General features: G+C 50.1%; 1 protein-coding gene across 2 annotated transcripts in view; it reads left to right on the top strand.

Annotated features, from left to right (window-relative positions):
- GALNT18 (polypeptide N-acetylgalactosaminyltransferase 18) overlaps positions 1–12,000 on the top strand; it is a 275,266-nt gene extending 263,266 nt beyond the window's left edge. For both annotated transcript variants that reach the window (XM_081153870.1, XM_081153869.1), the window contains 2 exons: positions 1,969–2,133; positions 11,581–12,000. In XM_081153870.1, coding sequence (XP_081009996.1) covers positions 1,969–2,133; positions 11,581–11,727 — 312 coding nt within the window. In that variant the 3' untranslated portion in view covers positions 11,728–12,000. The remainder of the gene's footprint in view (positions 1–1,968; positions 2,134–11,580) is intronic.
- Positions 12,001–21,586: the final 9,586 nt, after the last annotated feature.

The raw sequence follows: 21,586 nt of genomic DNA, 5'->3' as shown, positions 1-21,586 counted from the left end.
TTATTCACCACCACTCACCATTACCCCCCAAACCTTCCTTCCTGAATCTTCTCTCAAGTCAACCGGTTCCACATAACTTTTCTCTTATAGGTTCTGGTAACTGCTCTCTCCTCTCTTCCCTTTGGGCCTAGAAATAACAACAGCTCTACGTTACCATCCCCAGGGACCTGTACTATCCCTGTGGTGCCCTTACACCCCACCCACGCTGTTGAGAACTGTGCCTTCAGTATATCCTCGGCAGTTCTCCTATTTTGAGTGTGCCATCTGTTCCCTGTTGGGGCCCTGACTTATACCCTGGCCTGAGGTTCTTCTTAGGTCTGGAGTCACCCTGCCTATCTCTCCACCCCCTCCCTGGACTTCCAGGCATCAGAAAGAACATGGCCCTGAGGAACCACCCCTTAATTACCCCCTTCGGTGCCCTGTACCCATGTTTTAAAAGTCCTTGTCAACCACCTTTTTTAACTAAAGCAAGAAATACTTCATTTTGTCATTTGGAATGAATCAAAAATATATTTACCAGTGAAAATTTTTTTAATAGATCAAGATCATAAGAGGGCCCACCCTGAATTCTAACCTAAAGCAAAGAAATGTGGCATCTCGATTTGCCCAGAGGTCTAATCATAGGTAGAGTGTTAATTCATTTAGGAATGTGAAGAAAAGAGCTCACAGAACCCTATGGCCTCCCACTTAGAGTCCTTGTTGGGAACCACTGCTTGGGGAAGTGACTGAAATCTTTGAAGGCCAAGGGTGATGTGGCTTTCCTCCACACCAGGGCCAGCAAACTACAGCCCATGGGACAGCCCCTGTTTTGTAAGTGAAGCATTAGTGGATGCAGCCATTCATTGATGTGTCATCTGTCGCTGTGTTCATGCTACAGTGGCAAGGTCAGGTTGGTAGAGACTGTGTGGCCCTCAGTACAGAAACAGCATAGCAGTGATCCCCTCCTTGGAAAGGCCTGCTTACAGGGTTGGCTCTTGACTGGAGTCTGGGAACTTGGATTTCAGGAAGGTTCCCACCATTCCCACACTGATAGGAGTAGCTCACTGTGCCTAAACTGCTTGTGTGAACCTGCTTTCCTTCTGGAAGGCTGGAATTTTCGTACATACCAGGCAGAGGCTGCCTACGTGATGAGCCCCAGTAAAAACTCTGGGTGCTTAACTTGTAACAGCCCTTCACACGGGTTGTCTCAGCTCTTTGCCGGAGGAATTCTGTGCATCCTTTGAGACCTCTGGGAGGGGACCCTTGGAAGCTTAGCCTGGGTCTCCCCAGACTTCACCTTATGTGCCTTTTTCCTTTGCTGACTTGATCTGTGTCCTTTCACTGTAATAAACCATAGCCCTGAGTGCAGCCATCTACTGAGTCCTGTGAGTCTTAGTAAATCACTGAACCTGGGGGTGATCTTGGGAACCTCTCAGTACACCTGCAAAGCCAAAACTATTTGCCATCTAGCCCTTTAAGAAAAAGTTTGCCAACACCTGCTGTACACAGTCTTAGTGTGGATAGAAATTCCCTGTTGTATACCTCCCATCCCACAAGTCCCTGAACCCCCTAAAAGTGTGGCCCAGATATTTACTCTTTAGTTACTGGCCATGCACAATATCTTTGCATAAAGTACTTATGGAGGGAGGAAGTCAGCATGCCAGAAATAATGGATTCAAGAAGTATTTTTTAAACAGTAGGTGGTGAAATCAATTTAAGAGGTTTTGACCAATGTTTTTAAATGGAAGAACAGAATGGGAAGTATTGCATATAGGGAGGCTAAGTTTCATTTCTTGAAAAATTTGTCTCAGTTGTGCATGTGGACCAGATGCTGTACTGGATCGTAATGTTAAAGGATTTTGTCTTGTCCATTGCAATATCTGAAAGCCACTGAGTTCTGATCCCTTTGCCAGATGCTTGGGGAGAAGCTCAGCTTACCCTCCCCACCTTTCGGGTTGTCAGCATTTAACCTCATTCTCCTTCCCCCAGAACGTGTACTACACAAGCAGTCAGCAGATCCACGTGGGCGTCTTAAGCCCCACCATCGACGACGACGACAACCAGTGCCTGGTGGACGTCAACAGCCGGCCACGGCTCATAGAGTGCAGTTACGCCAAAGCCAAGAGAATGAAGCTTCATTGGCAGTTCTCTCAGGTAGGAGCCCAGAGCCCCCAGGAGGAGCCAGAGCAAAGGAGATGGGGGGAGGCAGGGACCAAGGAGGGTAAGGGAGGAGAGGGACACTGTGGCCAGAGGGAGGCTGTGACTCCAGCCAATTCTCAGGATTTATTGAGCACTTACTACATGCAAGGAGTTTCACTTGCATTAGTGAATTGGGTTATTATTATATTGTCATTGTTGTTTTATTATCATGTTATTTAATTTTTAAATATAAGGAAACAGGCTCAGAGTGGGGAGTCACCTGTACAAAGTCACAAGTAAAGGTAGGGCTGGGATTTAAACTCCGGTTTCTCTGGCCTTAAACTCTGGAATTCCTTCAACACAGCCCCTTCTCAGGAGATGAAACCCAGTCTTCCAGGTATAGACAGTGCTGGGTAGGCTCTGATCTATGACCCTCCCTTCTGCTTTCCTCCAATAGGGGTCACTGCAGGTGACAAGGTTGCCACCCAAGACAGTGTCTTGGGGCCATTTTGTGAAGGGCCTTGTGCCTCATCTCACTGGGAGAGGGGCAGGGGAGAAGACCCAGGGTTCCCTGCAATAGTCCCTGGAGGTCATGGCCCAGCCAGGCACCTGCTGCTCTGGGACTTTGTGTCACCCAGATGCGAGTGTTCTTGAACTAAAGTAAGCTCCCTGGTCCCTTCAGAGGCCTTGCTCCTCCCAGGAGCTCTGGAATCACCAGGGAAACAGAGCCCCCTCTGTGGGACCGCCCCTCTCTGTGTCCAGCCTCATGCAGTTCAGTGTTAATGAGATAGCAACTCCATCTGAAAGATGCCACATGAAATTAAATCACCTGGCCACTGTCACACAGCCCAAGAGCCATGGAGCTACAGTTCCAACAGGCAGCTTAACCTGAATCCAGGGTGCTTCAGTATCCCAGCCTCCAAGGCAGGCCCATCTGCCTCCTTTCCAGCCCTCACAGCCTTCCCACAGGTGGTGGGGCTGGGTGACTCAGCTCATCTGCGCAGATCTGGATGCCTCTGTGCCCCTTGTTGGCCCTCATCTCATTTCTCCATCCCTGATGGGGATGGAGAAGGGAACATTCTGCTAAAATGGGTGTCCTCGAAGCAGACACCCCAAATCCAGCTCCTTCCTTTCCTCATCTCAGCATATGGCATTGAACAGGCAGCCCGCAGGATTCCTGCTTGAAGGGACACAGTGACCAACAAAGTAGGCCATGCTGTCACGTGGAGTTCGGGGACGGGGCAGCCTTCAGCTATGTAGGCATCTATCTAATTAAAACTCCCAGAGTGCTTTGGCAGTCACATCTTTGATCCTTCTACCAAGGCAACTGTTTGGAAATAATATTTTTAAATCCCTATTTGCAAATCCAGAGCGGCTACTCTTACTTGATATTTTAAAATTAACATATGTGAATTTTTTGTTTAAAGCAAAATGATCAATACTTATCAAGTGATCTGGAATTTGTCCCCAAGCCTACATTGGTTAGGAACGACTAGTGACAAGCCCAGAGGATGCTGGGAGACTCCTAAATGATTAACGTCGTGTACTTGGGCAGATTTTCTTGCAACAGGTTTTAATCTTTGCAAATTACATAGGGATCCTACCAACTAGAATTTTCTGATGTAGAAGTTGGGCTGAAAGGAGCTTTTAGTGGAGCATTTTAAATCTCCTTCCCGGTTTCACAGTCTGCATTATTTACTCCCCTGAGGGCTGCATTTAAACTCCACAGACACTCAGGCTGAATTAATTTCAAAATAATCGAGTGTGATTCTCCCCCCTTCGCCTACAAAGATAGGCATTTGCATATCTTAGTGTTCCATCTCATACCCTGATTTTCTGTTCAACAAATAAAATGCCTTTCCTCTAACCCTGGGAAGCTCTCCTGAATTCTCAATGCTTCAGGATGAATCAGGACAGCGTTCGATTATGACACTGAGAAACCACGTTTGACGAAAACATCTCTTGGTAACGCTGACAAGCAGGGCTCTGATGAGCGATTTTCCAATAATGAACATTCTTTCCTTCAGTCATTCATCAAACGTTTATGGAGCACAGGGCTGGGCACCGGGGGTGCTGCTATGACTCAGACATGGCCTCTGCCCTGGAGGAGCTCGTGGGCATGTAAACTCACAGCAAAACTGGGTGATGAGAGCAGAAGGAGAAGGGTACGGTGTCCTGGGAGCCCAGGCTGGCAGGCTGTGTCTGCAGAACTCAGGGAACATTCGAGGCTTGTTTGATCCAGATCTTGAAAGTTGTAGGACAGTTCCCAGGTATAGAAAGAGAGAAGAACATTCCATGTAGAGGCTCAGCCTGGACAACAGCAAGAAAAAGCAGAGCATACTTGAGAAATAAAAATTCAGTGATGTTGTGGACTGAATTTGGAATTTTCAACAAGGGCAAGAGAGAGATTAGACTTAAGAGTCAATTTGAGCAGATAATGGTGGTTGTTGGAAGCTAAGGAGTTTGGACTTCATTTTAAAAGCAAAGGGAGGGCTAAGGGAGGTCCTTAGACAGTGGAGTGAAAAGATGGGTCTGAGTCCCTCTGGCAGCAGAGTATGGACGGGTTGGAAGAAAAGAGGCTGCAGACAGGCAAGCAGGTGAAGGGGCAGCTCCGTTATCTCTGTGAGAGAAGGGTGACTTGTTTAGCACAGGGACCTGGAGCCAGGCAGCTACTGGTAGGACTTTGAGAGACATTTCAACAGTCTATTGGAAGTAGTGATGGGTTAAATGGAGGTAGTTGTGAGGGGGGCTTATTAATCCAAACCACCCCAGGCTCTGGGTTTGAAGAACAACCAGTGGGCCATCAGAGTTGTCCCTCTCAAGCAAGGCACATGTCTCTAAAGGCACCATACCAAAGCATGATGAAACTTCATTAACATTAGAAGTGGTAGGTGTTGCCTTGGGTGACTTTTCTAGCTCATGACTCCTGCAGGTTTAAAGAATTTCCTAAACTACCTGAGATTATAAGTTCACATGCATGAAGTCTAGGACTTTCTATCTTTTGAGAGTACCCTGCATGCTGAGATTTGGGGATTCTGCCTTTGGAGATGTGGTGCTAGTGAAGAGTCCCCTGGACCAATGGAAAGAGAGGAAGGGTGCAGATATCAGGTCACTACGGAAGAGAGCCTTGTGTGCCTCTCAGTGGTAATGAGACCCCCACTGTCCCCTCTGCCGCCATTGCTTTTGAATGGCTAAGTAAATGCGTGAGTTATTGAAGGAGTTTTTGCCACAGGAAGGATGTCGTGGTGTGTGTCCTCTAACGCCCAGCTTCCTTAAAATCTATCTATTCATTTAAAGGCCCAGTTGAAGGAATGGGGACTGTTGGACCAGGAAGATATCGGGAGGGAGTACCTGAGCTGTGCCTTCAGATATCTGAAGGGCTGCCCTATGCAAGAGAGAGCATACTTGTCCTGTGTGGCCCTGAAGGAGGAACAGTGGAGAAAATCCAGGACAATTTATAGGACAGCTTTCTCACAGTCAGAGTTGTCCAGACACGAGGTTGGCAGTTCAGAAAAGAGGTGGGTTCAGGGGATACTCTGCAGGCCACCTAAGGCTCTACAGCTCTAAATGGAGCTGGACTGGATGGTCTTAAGGGCTTGCCAACCCCGAAATTCTGTAATTCTGAGCTGAAGTTAGACAGCAATCCTGAGAAGGGCCTTTTCACTGAAAAGCCCCATGGGCTCTGCCTTAGTAAAAAGCAGCGTGAATTTGAAAATGAGCTGAGCTTCTTGTATGAGGGTCATGTTTACCCCCACTTTGTGGAATCATTTGTTATTTCACTCCATGCCCCTGTCTTCTGTCAGCCAGCAGACTGAAGGGCAGGACTGTCTTACACTTTCAGTATCTCCAGCCCTTAACGGGAAGCCTGGGAGAGGAGACATCCAGTATGTTGTTGATCAAAGGAAGGAGTCCCTCATTTAAAAATGCACAAATATTAATTAAAGGCCTCCAACATGCCAGGTCTGGAGCTCAGTGTGTGGGAGACCCAAAGATGAACAAAATCCAACCTTCGATGATTTTCCTTGTACTTATGCATGCTGAAAAGAAAAAAATATATTTTTGCTGTATTTCAAGGACATTTCAATGTAATAGTCAAAGGGCCCTGCTCAGCTGGATAATCCCTAGTTCCTACGAAGAACACTTTTAGGTGATAGTGCATTCCAACTACATGCACTAAGTGGGGTACTCAAAGTTACAGGGTAACGGGCACTTCTCCCTATACTGTAACTCCGGATTGGAGGGAGGGAGGGAGTGGATGTTTTATATTAAATCAAGTATGCGTACAGTATGGAGTGGAGTACAAATTTGTATGAAGATCTTTGAAAACAGGAGGCTCTGATGAATCGTCGGGTGCTCAGACTGTATTTCACGCTCCTGCCAGACTGGGGTGTGCCACCACTCCCGATGGCTGTCAGGGTTCTTCGGTGGAAGCCTTAGCAAGACCCCTCTGGGAGTCCAAGGGCACAGAGATCAGCGTTCCACTGGCGGGCCGTCCCCACACCCCAGAGCGGTGCTTTCTCACTCTCATAGAAGCATTTATGCATTTTCTAAATGAGAAGCATCTAGGATAACAAGAGGTTTCTATTACTGCCAGGAGAGAAGAGAGTTTCCAGAGCATGAGACTTCCCGGAAGAGAGCTGATCACACACCAAGCCCGCCTGTCCAGGGACAGTCGGCTCTGATTTGTGGGGTCTAATTTGATAATTTGATGCAAGATGAGTAACCTACTCAAAACAGAACCTATTTGCAGAGCACATTTCCCAGGGAGCACCATTAATTCTGCCAAAGAATTTCCCAGCACATGGGAGGAGGAGTCCTTGACTTTCCCCAGCCCCAGTCCCCAAGCTCTGCCAGGATGTCCAACTTTGAGAACATTTTGTGCTGAGAAGAAAAGACTACAGTCGGGTATTTCATACGCCTGTGGAATAAAACAGCTTTTCATTTCCATGTCACATGGAGGAGCAAGTGTGGAATTGTCCAGTTCGGGGACTGGCCCAGCTCTGTTTAGGCCCTGATGTTTTCTTAGTTATCATTAGTTTATGGCAGTCACACTTCCCTCTCCCCCTGCTCAGCCCACAGAGATCAGGAGCCAGGCCCGGGCGTGACTGCTCAGTGCCCCACTATGCAGACCTGGGGGAGGTTTTGAAATGTATTTATCAAGCATTTATATGGTGCTTACTGTGTGCTGGGTACTACTGCAACTGCTTTATAAATATCACTTAATCCCCATGACAATGCTATTAGATACTTTAATTATCCTCACTCTACAGATGAGGAAACTGAGGCACAGAAAAATTGAATAATTTGTCCAAGGTCAAATCTGGGAATTCTGTCCAATCTGGGGTTCATGCTGCCTTCATCTCGCCTCTGGAAAGCCAGTGGATGGCTGCCGTGGGAGTTCGGGGCTGGGGTCTCCCTGCCAAGCCAAGTCACAGGTGCACCTGAACTGGCTGGATTCCTGCCTGCTCAGCACACTCCCTCCTGCCACACTGCTGTCTTCACAACCCCCACCCCCTTCCCCTCTCGCAATGGACATCGCCATTGCGCCATCCTCAGTCCAGTGGAGCTTCACCATGAATCCCAGGCAGATCTCCCTCAGGCACCAAATGTCCCTGAAGAAAGAAACACCAAAGTAGTTATTGAACAAATGCAGTGTTGAATATTCATAGTACAGAGAGACCCTTTTCCCCTGTAAAAATGGCTTAATCTCATGTATCTGTAAGCAGCACTAACATCCCACCTATGCTTTGAAGTGTTTGATTACTAATTATTAACTGCTTAACCTGGAAACTCCCGAGCCCCTGTGCTTAAAGCCAAAGCCTCATCAGGCCCCTAGCCCATGGAAAATGAATTAGAATGGAGAGTGGGACGGGAGCTCTGAAATAAACAGAGAAGTCTTCGCAATGCAGGACTCAGCCCACAGCTCGACACCTTGATTGCAGACCTGAGACCGGCCTGAGCTCAGCCCAGGTGCTCCCAGTGCTGCTCCTCAGGGAAGCGAGTGCCAGCGACCAGCTGGGCCCACCCTTTCCTGAGACAGGGATGCTGTCTGCGGTCCCCAGTGTGGTCCCTGGACCAGCAGCAGCAGCACCTGGAAGTTTAAAGAGACACATTTTTGGCCTCATTGGAAAGCTATGGGATCAGAAAAGTGGGGCCCAGTGATCTATGGTTTAACAAGCCCTTTAGGAACTCTGTCCAATCCATCTACCCAGCCTACATCTCCAAGGAGAGCCAGGTTGCTTAGTCCAGTGCCAGCTGTTCCATCTCCAGATGCCACAGACACACACTTGGGGAAACTGAGGCAGGGAGGAAATGCATGGCTGTGTGATCTGGGGTCAGTTCCTCAATGCCGCAGCCTAAGGGGCTGATGGACCGTGGATCCACATGCCACTGTGCACATAGTCAGTGCTCCACGTGGAGAGAGAATCAGTGCCCCCAGAGCTATAGCACCTTTAGCAAAGGAGAAGACTCAAGCCCAGAGCAGCTCAGCCCCTTTCCCAGGTCATGCCAGGGAGAGCCAGAGGTAGGGCTGGGAGCAGAGGCCCATGTTCTTGGCTTCCACTCATATCACCTCTCATGTCTTTGCTAGTCACCACTCCAGAAAGGCCCAGGAGAAGGAACTAGGCTGGGCTGGGCACTTAGCTCTGGGAATTATTATTAGCCTTAAGTCTATACATTCAGCTTTCGATTTTTTAAATGCTGTTTCCATATTTAATTTGGTTCCCATTCCAGTTAAGCTCTCTGTGTGCCGCAGCATCTCTCCTGCCAGGTTTAATTGCCCTTATTTAAATTCTTTAATTAAAAGTATTATGTGTTTCCAGATCCTGTAGTTGTAAGTATTATACAAATAATTTAGACGACTAGACTAGTAGACCAAATGACTGCACCCTCCACAGCGGGTGGGGTCAGCCCCATGTTCTGCCTCAAGCCTCAGCCCCCCAGAGCCCTGGGTAAGGCCCAGAGGTTGCCGCTGGTCCTGGGTGTGAGGACAGGAGCCTGCTAACAGGTCCCTGCTTCCTCCCTCCCTCCAACACTCTATACTCAACATGGCAGTCAGAGTGGCCTTCCTGATGAACCCAGACACTCTCACAAAGGCTGTGTCTCCTTCAACCCACCCTGCTCCTGGCCTCATTCCATTTCTTCCACATTCTTCCCTGAGGCCACACTGGCTCTTCCTGCTCCAGAGTCACCACACTTCCTGTCTCTAGGGTGCTGAGGGCATAGTTGGGCCAGGGTAGGGCCTGGGAAATGTCACAGCTGAGTCTCTGAAGGAACACTTTACTTCTCAGAGAGACCTCTGCCCCTGTCTTCCTCTCGGCCTTGGCAAGGTGCCCTGAAGAGAGTTCAGAATGTGCCTGAGTGGCTGGTGGGAAAGGAGGGGGTGCAGCCCCCTGTTTGGACTAGTTTCTCTGAGCTCCTGTGATCCAGGGGTTGCTGATGCAGCCTCGCTGTTGACAAGGCCTGGCCTGGCCCAGCCCCTGAGGACATGCTGAGCAGTCAGAATCTACAGCAGAGTGGAGAGGGCACTTGGTCTGGCCCTGTCTGCTTGCTGTGCACTTTCTCTGGAGCCCCCACCTCATACTTTGAACAGCCTCAAATCCGTTTGTTGTTTGTAGCTGATAAAGGGATTTCCCATCTGTCCAGCTCATCCTCCAGTAATCAGGACAGAAGTGATCATCTGTCCCTAGAGATAATGAACCAGGAGGGGGGAGCGGATTGCTCAGGGCCACACAGCTGGCTACCAGGAAAGAAGCATCTGAGTTCAGCTCTGTCCCTTTCTACCTCTCCACCCAAGGTGCTGAAACCCTAGCAGGCATTGTGAATAAGAGAGCTGGCTGGTTTCATCCAGCCCTGCCTGCACTCCACTCCCAGCAGTGGGATGGGACAACCACTGGTCTGGGCGGGATGTTGGAGGGTCAGGAGTCCTGCTAAAGAAGCACCAGCCACATGGCCGAGCCTCTGGGTGGCAGCAGATGTGCTAGGGCCTGGAAGCTGCAAGCATTTACACAGAAGCCATAGAAAGGGCCAGGTGGACAGGTGGGCTGGCCTTGCTTGGAGCAGGTGTCACATGGATGCCTCTGGGTCCAAAAGTCCAGCCTTTGAGGGACAGAATGGGGACCCAAGGTGGACCACAGCCTCTGAGAGGATGACTGAGGTTGTCCTCCACAGTCATCCCAGCGTGATTCAGGATCGTGGTGTGGCCTCCAAAAGTGCTGATTCCTTGGCTAGGTTGAAAGCACCTATTGTCCAGTGGAAAGGAGGTGGTCTATGCTCTGCAGTCAGTTCTGAGTGACACAAAACAAAGGGAGGGCAACCAGACTGGAAAAATTATACAAAATTCTTCCACAAGGAACTCAACGTGGAAAAGCATAGAACTGGGGGACATGGGCCTCACCCCCCCAGTCAGAAGGGAAGGGGTGGAGAAGGAGGAGCTGATCCAAGTATGAGAACTTGAGGGATGGCCTGGGTCCCCTTGCTGGATGCCCCTGAGACAAGGATCTTTGTTCCATGAGAGGAGGATGCTCCTAGGCAGAGCCACTTGGGAAAGAAAGTGCTGATTTGGGGCTGGGGGCTTTGTCCCTGCAGGTGGACACACAAAGCCAAAGGTCCCCATGGCTGAAGTATGGAGGCCGTTCAGGTAGCACCACACAGATGCCTGGTTATGGCTGAGACGAAAAACACAGAAGGTTCTGGGACTACCAGGGGCCTACTTACATGGACCACCACCCAGCCCAGGCAATTCTGCACATTTGGGAGGCCAAAGCCCAACTGAGCACATTTTCAATATAACTAAGAGACACTCAAGTGCTGACTCTCAGGCACATACCCAGCAGCCCCAGAGTGTTTGGGGTATAAACTGAGTATGCATGGCCACAGAACATTCAAGAACACTAGTAGTATTGGAAAACCATGCATGTCCAGGGATGAGGGAGCCCAGTGGCCTTATAGACAGGCTCCAGGGGACTGATGGCTCCAGAGATCCAGTTGGGGGCACAGACCCTAAAAGCAGGAGGTCTGGTGATACTCAAATTCAGGCTGATCACCGGTGGTTTCAAGAAACTAGGCTTTCCGGAGCAGGGCCCCAGCTTATGGTTATGGGGAACAGGGCCTAGCTTCCCCCCCCCCCCCCCCCCCGTATATGAGCTGTAGGAGCAACCCAGGATGCCACACCCCAGCCAGGTAGATGGACATCGAGATGGGGTATCTCTGATCTAGCGAAGAGCTGGGCTCTGTGAAGGAAACTAATGCACAAGTTTATTCTCCGGGAGGAGACCGACATGTCAGAGATGAGAGCGCAGGCTTCATGGGAATGCAGGCCCCAGATCTCCCGTATCCTCACTGGACCCCAGACATCTAGACACACACATAGCCCCAGCCTGCACCAGCCACTAGGCCTCAGGCTCCCCAAACCTCCGTGTTGCCTCCACACCCTCTGACCCCACTCTCTGCCCTGGCTCCTAGGGAGGCCCCATCCAGAACCGCAAGTCCAAGCGCTGTCTGGAGCTGCAGGAGAACAGCGACTCGGAGTTCGGCTTCCAGCTGGTGCTGCAGAAGTGCTCAGGCCAGCACTGGAGCATCACCAACGTCCTGAGGAGCCTGGAGTCCTGACCAGGGATCCACCCTGCCTGCCCCTTTGCTACTGTGTAGCACCTGCTGCAACGTTGCCTGCTGTCCGTGTGGGGGTGTTTGAAGTCCGGGGAACCAGGTTGGTGGGCCCCCCTAAAGAGCTTTTTATTTCCTATTCAATTTTCATGGAGTTTCTAGAAAGATGCTGAATGGTGGGTGAAGGTATAATATCATAAACTATTTTGCAACTGTAAATAGGGGACAAATGGAAAATATTTATAACTGTCAATAAAATACTATTGATTAAGAAAAGGGTTTTTACAGTCATTTTATGTGCGGTGGAGATTCACGCCTGGCTCCTCTGAACCTGGAGTTCTAATACCCAAAGGCACACCCCTGCTCGCCCTTCCTGCTCCACATCTCGGAGAAAGGAGGCTCTGAGGCCCCGCAAGCAGTGGGGGCTCGTTGTGTGAGCTGCCAGCCTTCTTTGTCAGGCCTAGGGTGGCAGGAAGGCCATCGCAAGCTCAGGGCATACCTCCTGGAAGACAGCCCTAGCTCTTTGTTCCTGGAGAAATCAGGAGCATTCAGTGTACCCTGGAGCGTCATCTGCTGCCCATATGCTGGTCGTCAGACCACACTGCCCTCTCCTGAAGTCTTGTCCATCACCTCCCAATGCTGTCCACTGCTCGGCCCTTGGCAGTGACACTGCCCACAGCAAATGCCCCATCCAGTCGCTAAGACCAGTTGGCTTCTTCTACGAATCATGGTGCATTAGCTTCCTGAGGCTGCTGTAACAGAGTACCACAAACTTGGTGGCTTAAACAACAGTCACTCTGTCATGGTTCCTTCTAAGGCTAGGAGGGAGAATCTGTTTCAGGCCTCTCCCAGTTTCTGGTAACTTCGGGTGCCCCTCGGCTTGTAGAAGACCATCTTCCTGTGTCTTCCCATTATCTTTCCTCTGTATGTGTTTGTCTCTGTGTCCAAATTTTCTCATTTTTAGAGGACACCAGTTACGTTGGATTAGGGCCCACCTTAATGACCTCATTTGAACTTGATCACCTCTATAAACACTATTTTCAAATATAGCCCCATTTGGGGGCACTGGGGTTAAGGACACATCTTTTGGGTGGATGCAACTTAACTCATAGCATGGCTCAGTCAGTTATAGCTCCAAGTTATCCTCTGGGCCCAGCCTGGGAAGCTGCTGACCCTCAGAGTGGAATTGCCTTTTTCTCAGCCTGTTGCCCAAGCCTCTGTCCCTCTAATAGCTTCCCGCTGAGTGTTTCTCATCCTAGTCCAAGAGATCATCCTCTGGTGGGGACTCCTGTGTTTAGTTTGAAGGACCTTCCAACACCACCTCTAACACTTTAGTTCATAGTAGAACTAAGATAAGTGACAGGCTCTAAGACTGAAGTAGGAGAGGAAACCCTTTCTGGACAGGTCTCAGGCCCACTCACTCCCTCAAGTTCTCTGGGACCCTGGCAGTCACCTGTTTGGAATCAGTAATTTATAGTTGAAAGTCAACTGATGAACATAGACAAACCCCCTGCACCTATGGGACCCCAAGGGAAGAGGGACCTCCTGTCTTGGCCACCTCTGCACACTGAGAACCCCACTAGCAAAGGGTTTGCCCTGGAGGGGCCACCAAGGGCTTCCCAGGCCACTGTCATAGCCTCCCCACACTTACTCTCTGCCTACCTAAACCATGCTCATCCCTACGCTCATTCAAATGAAAATCTTCCACAGCTGTGACCATCCCATGCTTCTAAAGTCACTCTGTTCTAGTCTCACTCTCCCCACCTCCTTTCCCTCTAAAACATCACTTCTTGTTCTTCACAACCACCCGCACGCACTTCCCTTCCCAGTGTTCCCCAAGTCCGGTCCCCAGACCAGCAGCACCAGCGCTACTCGGGAACTTACTAGAAATACATTTCTCAAGCTCCACCTGGATTTCCCAAATCAGAAAAAATCCAGGTTTTAACCCACCAGGTGATTCTGGTTCATCTGAGAACGACTACCCAACACCCACCTGGGCCAGTGCATGCACTCCCTCCCTCCTGTACCGGCCCAGACTTCATTCCCAGCAACTTCCATCCATACCACTCCACCTGTTCACGCCTCCACATCACGCCCCATCCAGAATGTCCCTGCGTCCACCACCTTCGCATCGTCACTGCCACGCCCGATCCCATGCGGAACAGAAGGACCAAGGGCATGGGCTCTGGAGCCAGACTGCCCGAGTTCAACTCTCTGCCCTGCCATTTACTAGCTAAATGACCTCGAGCAGATAACCTCTTTGTGCCTCCATTTCCTCCCCTTAAAAATAGGGAAATTAATAGTATATCTTCTGTGGGGTTATTGTAAAAATGAAAGGAGTAAATGTATGTAAAACAGAGCAGTGACAGGTACATAGCAAGTGCTGTAAAGTCTAAGTTATTATTATTTCATCCATTGACATCCTGACACCCAATCGCTGTCATCAACATCCACACCTTTATACCACCCTACACCCACACTTTGCCATGCCTGTCAATGTTTATAGCCCACCCACCTCTGCTAACACCCACCCATGTCTGTGCCACCTGCCTGGAGGTGCTTGTCTTCATACTTACCACTACCTACACCCACACCCCTGCAAGCCCCACTTGTCTTGCCCTTATCACAGGCACCCCGACATCAACCACTCCCAACATCACCCTGAGAAGCAAACCCAAAATGGCACCCTCCCCCATAAGCTAACCTGGAGGCAGTTACAACAGGACAGGGGCAGCTCCCCCCTGGGACACCGTTCACCATTGCCCTGAGTCCTGATGCCGGGCCCTGACCTCCTAGGAGTGGGGACTACATGGCCTGTCCAGGCTCTGCTATATGTTGGAGGTCTAAAAGTCAGAAGTCCAGGGCCATGTGACTCCAAAGCGGAGGTACTGGGTGGGTGCGAGGCAGGCAGGAGGTGAGAGCACAAAGAAAGGGGGAGGGGAGGGGAAGAGGCCTCAGCCCAGCCCAGCCCAGCCCAGCCCATCCAGCCTCAGCCCATCCCATCCCAGCCTGTTCCAGCCTCAGCCCAGCCCAGCCCAGCCTCAGCTGGCTGCTTTTCCTGCTGTTGCTATAAGTTCATTAACAGCTGTTTAGGGGCTCTTGAACACCCTGGAGTGAGATCATTATTTTTTTAATGATTTGCACATTAAACAACTTTTGTTTCCTGTTTCTACTGTCTTGTCTGATACTAGAAAAGCCTTCTTAGCCTGTGTGATAGGATCCACAGCTCAGCCCCAGCCCTCACCCAGCCCTGCCCAGGGTCCCACCTGTTATGAGTAATGAAGGAAGAAGGCAGGCTCCCCTCCCCACTGGAAGACAGACATGACTGTCTACAGAACAGTGATACAAGCCACCAATGACCTGGCCATATCCTGACCCTCCCCGAAAGTCACCTGCCCACAGTCAGTCCTACAGCACCTGCAGCTTCCTGTGTCTCTGTCTGAAGCCCTTTTCTGGCCCTAGGCACATGTTCAGACTGGAAATACCAGAGACTTGATCCCTCAGGAACAACATTCCATCAATGAGGGGTTGGCCTCCTGACCCTCCAGAGGAATAGATGGGAGGTCTGAGCCTCCAGTCTCTCAAAGGGTCCCCAGTGGGACTGAGCCCCAGTGGCCCACCTTGTTGGACCCTCTACTTCCCCCTCCCTGTCTCATTTCTCCCACTCCTTCTCTGTGCTGACCCCTCCCAAATGCTCATGTCTAGGGCTGCTCCTGGGAAATGCAGCTCACTCCCACTCTTCCTGTGCAGTGGCCCCAACCTCATGATCTCAGTGCCACCCAAATCCACATCTGTACTCCAGGCCTCTCTTCTAAGCTCCAAGCCTGATCTTCCAATGCTGACTGCTCTGGGCAACTGAGTGCTGTCCCTCAGCCAATGCTGACCTATGTGGTGAAAAAATAGCTGTCACTCCTCCTTCCAGGCCTATTCCAGTGACACCACCCTCCACCAGGTGCTCAAGCCAGAGACCTCCGCTCGTCCCTAACCCCTCACTCCTCAACCTCCCACCTGTATCTCAGTCCATCATGGCAGTGATGGCTCCTGACAGCTCCAAAATATTACCCAGTCCTCTTCACCACTCACATGGACCTACCTCCTCACCTCCAGTCTCTCTCACTTCTCACCTCATCTGTCCTTCACACTGCAGTAGTTCCAGGGCTCTTTCTGAAATGCAAATATGATCAGATTCCTTCTGGCCTAAAACCTTCTGTGGGTCTCATCAAAAATGGTAAATGAATAACTCAGGCACCAAACTCAGCTATTCCTCCCTCAGCAGGGCCAGAGGTTGAGTGCTCAAAGCATCCAGGCCAGGCACTTAGACACAGGGTGTGCTGTGGGTGTGAGGAGCCCTGGTTCCTTGTCTGTCATGCCCACTGGAAGTCTGTAGCCCACCCCTCCAAGGATGTTCATGTCCTATGTCTTCTTTCCTTTTTCAGAAGTTTTTTCTTGAAGAGTGTATTTGTTTGCTAGAGCTCCTGTAACAAAAATACTGTGGGCTGGGTGGCTTAAATGACAGAAATGTGCAGTTGCACAGTTCTGGAGCCCAGAGGTCCAAGGTCCAGGTGTGGCAGCTTTGGATCCTCCAAGGGCTGGGAGGGAAGGAGGTGTGCCAGGCCCCTCTCCTTGGCTCACAGATGGCTGTCCTCTCTGTGTCTCTTTACATCGCCTGCCCTCTGTGCATGCCTATCTCTGCTTCCAAATTTCCCCTTCTTATAAGGACACCCATTGTATTGTATTAGGGCTTATCTCAGTGCCCTCATTTTAACTTCATTACCTGTGCAAATGCCCTGTCTCCAAATGAGGTAACATTCTAAGGTATAGGGGGTGAGGACTTCAACATATAAATTTGGGGGGGACACAATTCAATCCATTACAGGGGAGCAGAGGAGGAGTGGGAAAGAGCAGGCCCCTGGCCCTCTGGAGGCTACCTGCACTCACACCCTCCATGCCTGGCAAGTCCTGCCTTTGGGGGCAGCCCCAAGTGTCCTGGCCACCACAGGGGAAAGGGTGGCACTGCACACGTGACAGGAATTTTGCATAAGGACCTGAGATGTTCATCATTGTCCTCCGTGTCCACCCCTTTAAGGAAAACTGCTTCAGCCATAGTCCCAGGTGTGACCCCATTTGTGCCATGACTGTGCTCTCTTCTCTTCATAGCTGGTTGGAACCTGACCATAGGGCAGGTATCCACAAGCTGGCCAGTGACTGATGACTCAGCACAAAAGATGAGCCAGGCTAGTCAAATTTTCCCTACAGACTTGCACCAGGACACGTGTAAAGACCAGCCTGTTAGTGCCGAAGCCAGGAGCCATGGCCACACATAGACGTGCCGTGGGGCAGAGCCTGGGCAAGGAGGGCCCTGTGCCGGCCGAAGTCACAGCTGAGCGGAGGAGAGAAAGGAGCTGACAAGCAGAGACAGCAGAGCCATCATGAGGAAAATGCACCATGCGGCCATGACACAGACACGGACAACAGACAGCCCTGCCGCTCGTCCCAACCCCAGCCCATGCACGTGCCGCTTCTCTTCCCTTAGCTACTGAACGGCTCCCGTACAGCAAACAAGACCCGCCAAAGTGAGAGGGAAGATTTTAGGCACCAGAACCCACTCCTTCACAGCCCCTCTCGTGTGCGTGAGCGCACACACTGCCCTGCCGCTGCTGTGCACACAAGCAACGAGGGGCAGGTGTCTGCACCTTCTGTATAAACATACACACATGGCCGCAGCCACTCACATACATGCGTGTGCACACACAGGCAGGATATCACACAGACATATGCAGGTACACACACACACGCTGACCCCAAAGAGGAGAGTTATTTCTGCACACTCCCCCAAATCTTTTTTATAAAAATAAGGCTGCCATATTTAGCATCACTTAACGTGGCCCTTGCAAAGCAGAGGCTGTTGGAAATAGTAGCTCTTTTATTCTCACCATTTCTTTCTAAATACGGGCATGAGGCACAAGGGAGTTCTGAGGCGGCATTAGCCCAAATAGGGGTGTGTTTTCAAATTACACAGTGTGGCCACACCAGGGAGCCTCACTGTCGGCACACAATGTTCCTGTCTCTCTGGTCAACCACCCTGTGGCTGTGCCCAGGGGAGGAGACTCACCAAGGTTTCCACAGGGGAGAACCTGGGTCCAGGGCCAGCTTCATGGGTATGTAGTGTAGGACCCTGAACTCAGAGCTCCCCGTGCACCCCTACACACACCAGGTTAGTTTAAAGCTCTGGTGTCACTGTCTTGGAATTCTTATTAATTTCTGAACAGGGGCCTTGTATTTTTATTTTGTACCAGACCCAGCAAATTATATAGCAGATCCTGCCTAATACACAACATTTTTGTAGAAAAATGCCCAGAATTGAGCCCAGGGCACAGAATCTTCTCCCAGGAAGAGCTGCTCCTGGTGAGAGAGGCAACTGAACCAAGTGCTCTAGATCCTGTGCCCCTCCCCCCATTCCTTTCCCCATCCCTCCCTCTTCCCTTTCAAGATGTTCCAGTTCCCAGGGTTTCTACTGCAATCTTTACAACAGCCCCTAGGGGACACTGTGCTCCCTTTGTGCTCTGTCGGAAGCATGGACCCAAATCCCACCTCTGTGTTCCTTGGTGAGGCACACCAGGATTTCTGAAAGGGACTGAACTACTAAAGGGGGACTCGAAGGAAATGATCCCCAGACCAAGAAGGCAGCCTGGAAGTTATTGTCCCCAAATACTTTCTACTCCCATAGGATGTTCTAGTCATATCTTTGCACAGACCTGGTCATCTTCAGTTCCTGACAGTGGAAACACCCCTGGTGTAACCTGACCCCTTCCTGACTAGGGCAAAAAGACCTTTCTGCACTCAGTGTATGAACTAGGACCTCGGCCGGGCACAGACGGCACACTCAGGGATTAACTGAAGGGAGTTAAATGAGGTGAAGGCAGTGTGGGCAGGGTAAGAAGAAGCTCCCAAAGACAGCAAGAGCAGAAGCTAATGGGACAGAGAGGGACGGGTGCTTCCAAACCCCACTGGCAGCTGTTTCCGTGGAAGTGGGCTGCTCAACAGGATCCATGGCCAAATTAGGAGGAACTCCCACTGTACACCCCACAGCCCAGCAGGGAGGGAGCTTTTGGGGGCAGGGGTAAGGCTTGGAGAAAATATCTCCACTTCTTCCTCCTGCTGTCAGATATTCCACCAAAGCTGCCTATTGGCTAAATCCAGATGGAGGCAGAAGGTGGTCTTCTTTGATGCAGTCCACAAAGAAGGCCAGTGGGCAACTAGAGAAGACCGCCGCCTTGCCCTGGTCTGGATGTCCAGGCCACCTCACTGTCTCTCCTGTCTTCTCAGTCATATCCCTCTCTCAGCCTCTGAACACCTCCTGCACTGAAACTAACCATACCACGTACTTTCCTGTTTAGCTATTCCTTTTACTGATGTGAAAGAGTGGAAAAAGGATACAGGTCTCCCCACTTCCAGCTTGAGTCCCTGAGGACAGTTGTCACCCTTGCCTCCTGCTGTTCAATTCCTCTAGGGTCATCAAGACTCAGGCCTCCTTCAGTAGCCTCAGCCCCTCCTGACCATCATTGGGGGGGTGGCTGGAGTTGGTCTAATGCTGTAGAAGAACCTAGGATGGGCCTCGACCTTGTGCACTGAACTAGCTAACAGATCCCTTCCATTTGAGTGCATTTGGTTGACCATGGTTGTCTAGAGCAACATGTTGGGAAAGATTCTAAGGTTCTGGCTTCCATAAGGCAAGAGAACCAGAGTGGAGGAGCCAGAGAGATGTGAAGAATGCATGTGTGTTATGTATTTGGGCCCTTCCACCCACTCCACTGTACTTCTCCAGAAGGTGTCCTCCCAGATGGGACTGCATGTCTCCATGGGCCTCAGCTCTGGAGCCTCTCACTGGCTGGGTACTACTGCTGAGAGGCTACCTACTCATCAGTGCTATGCCCTGCCTAACAGACCCAAACCCCTGGTCTCTGCTGTCACCTGCCCATATCACACAGACTCTCCAGCTGCACTGTGGCATCAGCCTTTGCTGTAGGCACACTTCCCTAACCCTTCTCCCTTGAGCTTTGGCCCCTACCCATCCTTGCCGTGGAGGGGGCTGAAGTTCAGTGTGCCTGCTCACCTGCTGTGCTCACCTGTACCATATTTGGTGTCTGGGGGAAGTCACAGGCCAGGAAGATCCTAAATATAATTATAATAGCAACAAACATTTATTTACTTCTATGGCCAGGTACTGAGGTAAGTACTTTCCATTTATTCATTATAACTTATCAGGTAGCACTATTATTATCACCTCCATTTTATAGTTAAGAAAACAGAGGCATGGAAAGGCCAAATAATTATATAAGGACATATAACTAGTAAGACAGAGGTTGGATTTGAACTCAGGGAGGCTGGCTGCAGGGCCTGCTCTCTTAGCCTTTACCATTCTGACTCCCTTGGGGGCTCTGGGAGCCCCACAGTAACTGGACATTCTAAGTGTCCATTGATACCAGAGTGCCCCACCCCTGAGGCTGTATCAAAGGAGCAAATATCACTAACATCTATAGGAGCACCAGACCTCACCCAGGCCTGTCCAAGTACTTTGCCAACTTAAACTCTCCTACCCTACAAGGTAGTTCCATTATCAGCATCATTTTATAGGTGAAGAATCCAAGGATAGAAGTTCAACAGCTTGCCAAAGGTCATATAGCTGGCCAGAGGTAGTAGCCAGAATTTAAACTCAGGCCTCCTCCTGTGAGGCTGTGGTGTTAACCTCTGGGCAATACCACCTCCCAGCCACCTGGCTGCCTCTGTGTGACAAGGATCCACAGACCATGCCAAGGCTGCTGGGAGCCAGCCTCATTGGGCTCCACAGGAAACAGGGCAATAAACACTGGCCCCTGTTTCAGTTCCCTGATGAGCCTGACCTTCCAAACGTGACCACAGTGAGAGTGTGATTAATGAGCCAATTATTTCTGTGGAAGACATCATGCAAAATAAATAGCCCATTTCCCTTCAATTTACTGTTCTAATAAATAAATAGTGCTCCATGCTCGGTGTTTGTTTATTGCTGCTCATACCTGAAAGTTTGTGATGAATCTTCATGTTGTTTATTTCTAAAATTAATCAGATATGCCCAATGACTGAAATATAGGACTGCATTTGTCCTTTGATGTTAACAATGGGACAACCAGGCAGGCCATGGGGAAACACAGGCCTGAGGGAAGGGTGAGCAGAGGAGAGGGTGCTCCGGTTGTGGACCTGTTGCCATGGATGCCACTCATAGAACACAGTCAGGAAGGCTCAGAATGTAGCTCCATGATTGATGGTTCAAGGGAAATCTCCAGGGCAGACAAGGGCATAGGAGGGGCAGAAACTTCTTCTTCCTCTGCTTCAGATTTGGGTGGATTGGCCACACTGGGGATATCGAACAAGAACAGTCTGTCCAGACTCCACCCAATGGGCCAAACTCAAAAATGCTTTCACCTCCTCTCCAGTGATCATGCGTGATTGCATAGCATGCATTCTACTGGCTATCTTTTGTAGATCCCTTTCCATGCCTTGGTTTTCTTAACTGTAAAATGGGGGTGATAATAATGAAGATTAAATGAGAAAGTAAATGGAAAGTGTGTACCTCAGTACCCTGCCATAGAAGCAGTCAAATGTTTGCCATTATTATGATTATTTTGAGGACCTTCCTGACCTGTGACTTTTCCCCAGAACCAAAGTGGCAGAAGGCAAGTGTCTTCTGCAAGGCACTTACCATCTGAAAGTATGTCTTAGGTAGGATGGCAGATCATCAGGGTTCAATGAGACCAGAAGTAAAAGGTATTCAACAATCGGATTGTTTATGAAGTGCATTTATATTCTACACATTTTGACATACATCTTA

The sequence above is a fragment of the Miniopterus schreibersii genome, assembly GCF_964146895.1.
Source record: "Miniopterus schreibersii genome assembly, chromosome: 12".
Lineage (NCBI taxonomy): Eukaryota > Metazoa > Chordata > Mammalia > Chiroptera > Miniopteridae > Miniopterus > Miniopterus schreibersii.
This window is presented reverse-complemented; position numbering and strand designations above follow the sequence as displayed.